We start from the raw sequence: 6,457 nt of genomic DNA, 5'->3' as shown, positions 1-6,457 counted from the left end.
GGAGGATCTGATTTCGAAACCCAGCACTCATGTAACAAGCTGGGTGTGGGAGAGAGACTCTGCTTATAGACAGGAACACACACACACACACACACACACACACACACACACACGCACCTCTTTAAGTAGTTTCAATCATTCAGTCTATCTGAAAGGTTGTCAGAGAAGTCCAAGTTGTATCTGAACTCTTCTCAGGCAAGACGGACAGCTAGCTCCTAGCTTTATGTTTTTGGGACTAAGGCAATCCCTGGGTTTTGTATTGCATGGATTGCATTATTTTATTATTTTATTATTTTATTAGGTAACTACATACCTAGCCCTATGCTTCTGCACTTAAGTTCACTAATGACATTAGATAAACATACATACATTCAAACAAATGAGAGATATTTTCTACAGGCCACTAACTTTTCTTTTAAATAGCACCCCATGTTTCTTGTCTTTTCAGCCATCTGCCCCCACCCCTCCCATCTTTCTCCCCGTTTACTTGGTCCCCAGGGGAAGGGAGTTCTCATGCCCACCTGTCCACTTGGCGGAGGGCCAAGCTGAATCTCCCTGCTCTTCCTCTCGCTCTTCTTGACTGTCAGTCTGGTGAGTCGGGACAGCGGCTCACCAAGAGAGAGGGGAGAAAAAGAACCAAAAGAACCGTCTCTCCATGAGGAAACCATGCCTGCAGACCTGCTCATCCTCCACCCAGTCCCCTTTCCAATTTCTCCACCCCACAGTGGGAAGACAGAACAGGCAGAAGAGTGACAGAATCATTCATTTAAATTAGAAAAACAAACTTCTTAGTACCACAAAAGGTTCGGAGATGTCCTGAGGTCAGATATTATGACGTCAGAGTCTGCCTGTTTAGCATGGGGGCATTCCAACGCAGCTGCAGAATGCTGTTCTCAGGGTACAGCCAGTGCAGCTAAGGTGGGTCCCTTTGTTCTTCCAGTCTCCCTTCTATCTCCCCACAGCCCACTGGCAATACCAGCACTGCAGACAGCAGGGGAAGAACCTCCACACCCAGTTCCCCACAGGGTGTCCAGTAACCTGATCCCACAAACACGCAGAGCAGAGAAAGGGAGGGAAACCTGCCCACCTTGAAAAGAGGTCTTTCAAATTCATTAACTTTCACACAATGTTAGCCACTTCTTGTGTATTAAGAACATTTTATTCCTAGGCTCAGAAATGAATCCTTTCAAAGGTTCAATGGCTTTAGCACTTCCAATGAGTGGGATACACACTTCTAATGCAGATGAGTGCTGTTACAAATGATAACTTGAGAGAGGGATCCACCCTTCCTTGCTCATTCTGCTCCCCTTACTATGCAGGAATACAGGAAAGTGACTTAAAAAAACTTATTTTTACTACGTGTGTGTGTGTGTGTGTGTGAGACACACACACACACACACACACACACACACACGGGGTAGGGGTTGGGAGTGGAGGTCTGAGGAAAACGTCATGGAGCTGGACTGACGCTTGCCTATGCTGAGTCACCTTGAAGGTCATAAGAAAGTTGTTAGCTGATTTTTTAGACTGACCTCAAACTCAGAGAGATCCACCTGTTGGGATTAAAGCTGGCTTTTAAGGTAGATCTTTATATATAGGCAAATAAGAACATAAAACTTTGCTAAAGTAAAGTTTTTAAAAGTAGCAGAAAGCCAATTAATTCTTACCTTACTAAAGGCATATGTCAATTGACCTGAAAATGATCATCCCTGCCTTGCCCTGGGAAAGCTACACTTTACAGCATACATGACAGTGTGGAACTGAACATAGCCAGAAAGCTTTGAGTTGATCTGGTCACAGCCAAAGGTCACAGGCAGAATCACCAAGGGTCACACTTGAGTAGGCAATCTACCATTGTTTAAGACTCTAGTTCTGCACCTAAGTACGGTGATGACTTTAAGAACTTGTTTCCAGGTGAAAAAAGGAAAACAGACAAACAAAAGAAACCACCACCACCTCCACTAACTACCACCACCACCTCCACCTCCACCACCACGACTAACTACCACCTCCACCACCACCACCAGAACAAAGCTCTCCAGCAGTTGGGTGTTTAAAGGACAGTAAATCAGCCCACTCTGTCCTGTTTTCTCCACAGCCAGACTGAAATAATACAGCCAAGGCAGAGGTGTGAATTACCCCCATTCATCTTAATGGAGTGTTAACTTCAAAGGCTTGTTTTAACCATTTAAATGCTAAGCTCATGAGTAAACATTCTGTTAAGAAAAAAAAGTACAACTTAAACATTCACCCTGAACATATGAAAGTAATTTACAGTCTTGGCATTTTGTCTTTTAATTTAGCAAATAACTCTCCAAATGTTAGGAAAGTGTGTTTTGTGTGTTTCTTAGTTTTATTTTAAATAGTTATTACCTAATAAATTATGACCATTAAGCCCATAAGGAGAAGGCCCATATTTCCCAGAAAATAATGTTGGGGGTACTTGGACAAGGTTATGAGGGGGTCACGGTTCTTGCCAGCCTTCTCATCGGCTTCCTCCAAATGTACAGAAAATGTGACTCAAGCAAGCAACCCGGCAGGACAGAAGGTTAAAGTAAACCGGACCACCTCCACCAACGTGGTAGTAACTCAATTTTGTGCAGTGTTACAAAGGATATTTGTCTCTTGCCAAACCTCCCAGGGCACTGTCTTAGGAACAGGTGACACAGTATTAATTGATGCCCAGCTGTCGCCACACTTAACATTTGCCCCCGGGGGGTATCCCTGCATCTGTTGTAGATTTAGGGCTATTTTGGTATTACTAGAGTTAAGATTTATTTAAGCAGCTGAACACCTATGAGCATTATTTCATAAACAGAAAAAAAAGGGGGGGGGCAAGTAGCTCATTAATCTATGAACTCTCACCTGAAGCTGCTGAGAGAGGCCAGGCTTGCATGCTATGTGGCCAGCTTCAGAATGACGTAAGCAGAAGCACACAGCTGGCGTGGAACTGTGGGAGAGTACTGACCTCTGCTTCCAGGGCCAACTCCTCAGGGGTGAAGGCTAAAGGGACTCAGAAGGTAAAGCCATGCAGGACAGAAGGTGAAAAAGCCAAGACCCTTGGGTAGAAAGGCATTCCACTTTACTGTTCTCCAGAAGGGACCTATCTGAGCAAAGAGACAAACAGTAGTAAGAAAGAAAGAAACAGGGTTTGTCCGCATCTGTCGTACCAAAGGGTATTTAACCCTCAACACACAGCCCTTAAAACATGGGTATTAATTCATTTTCCTAGAGTTCAAAGTCGAAGCATGGAGGTTAAGAGTCGTTTCATTAAGATCCAAACCCAGCCCACCTCTCCCCATCCCAACCCAAATCCTGGCCTCTTCCCATTACACCCAAGTTGTCAATGTTCTCTTTGATCTTTTCCAAAGAGAAGCTCTGTTACCCAACTTCTAGCCTCTTTCCAAAGTGGAAGGCAAGAGGACACCTGCAAAAGCGTGTATTTCCATATATGCAAATTCTCACTTTACATGAAACTCCCTGCTTTACTAGTCAGCTGAGGCAGGATCTTTGACTGAGGCATTCTGGCTTTGACAGGCTTCCAAACATGGGGGCCCTTTACACAGAACTCTCATGGCAGAAAGCCCGAGAGTCAAGTTTCCAACTGGGCATCATGTCAATGGGCAAAATGCAATGTTTTACAATTTCTACTAATTTCTAAACAACGAATGAGACAGACCATCAATATCTGTCTCTTTTCCAAGAATAATATCACATATTATAATGACAATTCAAGACTTGGAGAACTTTTAACTGCATAAAAGCAACAAGCAAATCTCAGGTAAGCCTGGGAGGTAGGGCCATACCTGAAGTCTCAGTTCCCCACGACACTAACATTAACCCACACTAAGAATTAATTTTGTATATAAATGTAATACACCGATTCCTTAAAAAACAAAAAGATTTTTTTTTATATGTTTTGGGGAGCCAGACCAACCCAAGGCTTTCCTAAAGGCCCTCCTGAAAGGACAAAGGGAACGTTAGCTCTGTGTCCTTGTCTGGAGTGGACCTGGCAAGGCCTGTCCTGGGCTGCAGGCAATGCCTCACGAGTCAAGGTTACAGTTCCTGGGACTCTGCTCTTCCCCAAGCTGTGGTTGGTTAGCAGTCCGTAGGCAGCTGTGCCTGAGGTAGGCCATGTTCTCGTTGCCAACATGTCTGACTTGGCTTTCTGCTGACCCCGCTTCCCTATCCCTTCAGCAAATAACACTTACGATGATGAGCTTCTTAATAAGCTGGTTTGGCATAAGCCATCAGCCTGTGTAAGACTTTTTGGTCCCAGTTATCACTTGTCTGCTTTACCTCTGTCTTCTTCATTCCTCAGTCTTGGTTCTCAGTCTTAACCCCTCCCTGTTTGAGACCCTGATGCCTGCTGGTTCGGGTCAATACATCTATTCTAATTTTTTTTTTGTGTATTTTGTCTGTGTACCATGTATGGGCTTTGTGCCTGCAGAGGTCAGAAGATGGTGTTGGATCCTTGGGACTGGAGTTACAGTTGGTTGTCAAGTGCCATGTAGGTGCTGGGAACTGAACCTGAGTTCTTGGGAAGAGCAATGAGCACTCTTACCTACTGAGCCATCTTTCCAGTGTCTGTTCATTATATTTAACAGTAAAAAAAAAAATTGCTTTGTGACAGCTTGTTAGAAAAATGGAAAGGCAAGGCCTGGACTGAGAGAAAATCTTTACAGGTACTTACCTCATAAAAGATAAGCATCCAACACACAGAGAGATAGAAAACTGAACAATGAGCAAACAACCCAACTTAAAAATGGGCAAGAGTTAGACACTTATCTAAGAAAATACGCAGAGGTCACAGAAGTACCTGCAATGCCTGTATCATGCCATTAGGGAATCTCAAAACAGAGATGCCACTACAGCCCATTAAAATGGTGAGAATGCACCACCCCACACGCTCACTCACTGCCGGTGATGATGTAAGATGTTACCACTGCTTTGGAAGACAGTTTGGCAGTTTCTTATAAAACTAAATATACCTTCACAATGTAGCATATGCTCCTTGGTATTTACCCTCCCAAACTGAAAACATGACCAGGTAAAAAACCTGTATACAAACATTTAGCGCCTTTATTGATGACTGGCAAAACTCAGAAGTAGAAGAAAGGTCTTCCATGAGGTAAGTGGATCAACAAACATGATACATCCATATAATGGGACATCACTCAGTACTGGAAATGACACTCAGTCCTACATGATCCCAATCATGGCATTCTGGTAGGAAGATCAGTGGTGGCCAAGAATAAACCTTAATGTCAACCATGGACTTTAGCATCCCTGGGTATAACAGGTGCTACACCGACACAAGGCACAGCAGGAAAGCTACAGAGTTGGAGTAAGAAGTCACATGGAATCTCTCAGTTCATTTGCTCAATATTTTGTTCAATATATATGGAAATGCACAACTACTCTAAAGGCTACTTTTTTTTTTTAAAGTCACAAATGCCAGGCATGTGCCAGGATGGTGGCACAGTTCCTAACCCCAGCATTTGGCAGGAACAGCAGCAGGCAGTCTGTAGCAGTGATTGGTTAACCCGCTTTGGCTCCTGCACCCGCCCAGGAGCTCTCTGGATTCTCAAATGAGTCTACATTCCAGCTGATTTTGATATGCCTTAACTAGCTCAATGGCTGGGCACTTCTAGTCCTCTCCGAGGCTAGCATACATTTCCCACTAGTATTCCTGGCTTAACACCTTCTAAATCTATGTTTTATCTTTGCTGCCCTGTTACTTATTGGGCAGCAGCCCTACCTGCCCCACCCCTAGCCCCCAGGAGTGCTTTCCCTTTCAACCTACACTGCTGGATAATTCTCTCCTGCAGTTCTTAAATCTGATCCCTCTCCCTCCCAATTCTCCCCTCCCCTCTCTTCATCCCTTGCCTAAAAGCCAAGCCTCCATCTTTCTGCCCAGCTATTGGCTGTATGGCATTTTTAATTATCAATTGAAGCCAGGGGAGGACAGGGACCCTCAGGCCTGGAAGCCAGGCTTTGGGAACCAAATTAGGACCTTTGTCTTAGAACCAAATCCCAATAGCAGACTGCTGTGAGTTCAAGGCCAGCTTGGTCTACACAGCTAGGTCCTGCCTCAGACACATAACAAAACACAGAAAACGAAACTTCCAAACAAAAGAGTGACTCTGCGCATTTAAGAACATTTCAAGTATTTTGAGTATTTCTAATTTTGGTGAAAATTAAAATGGCTAAATTCCTATTGCTGCTCTGTCCTGTTTCCCTGTTAACAGTTTTCCTGAGAGTGTAATTTTCATATATGGCGCCTTCCATAATGATCCCTTCTTGTTTATAGAGGTAAGTTAGTCTTCATAATAAAACATTTTTTTTCATTTGTTGACCCAGTCAAAAATGATGAGCACTAAACTGAAGCTTCCGACCACAGTGCCTGTGATGAGCAGGAAGAAAGCCTGTGGAGACAGAAGAGATGCTGAGTGTG

The 6,457-nt window shown here is 43.9% G+C and overlaps 1 protein-coding gene across 4 annotated transcripts in view; it reads right to left on the bottom strand.

Annotated features, from left to right (window-relative positions):
- Nucleotides 1-2,040: 2,040 nt before the first annotated feature.
- The window catches only part of Slc38a6 (solute carrier family 38 member 6), a 64,988-nt gene continuing 60,571 nt past the window's right edge, over nt 2,041-6,457 (bottom strand). For 2 of the 4 annotated variants that reach the window (XM_029540926.1, XM_029540928.1), the window contains one exon: nt 2,041-3,107. In XM_029540926.1, the coding sequence (XP_029396786.1) occupies nt 2,991-3,107 (117 nt within the window). In that variant the 3' untranslated portion in view covers nt 2,041-2,990. Of the gene's footprint in view, nt 3,108-5,942; nt 6,429-6,457 lie in introns of those variants that run through there. The other 2 variants (XM_029540927.1, XM_021202386.2) reach the window with 2 other exon arrangements.

This window comes from Mus pahari, chromosome 7, assembly GCF_900095145.1.
Source record: "Mus pahari chromosome 7, PAHARI_EIJ_v1.1, whole genome shotgun sequence".
In the NCBI taxonomy this organism is placed as follows: domain Eukaryota; kingdom Metazoa; phylum Chordata; class Mammalia; order Rodentia; family Muridae; genus Mus; species Mus pahari.
The sequence above is the reverse complement of the archived record's forward strand: the minus strand, read 5'-3'. Positions and strand labels throughout refer to the sequence as shown.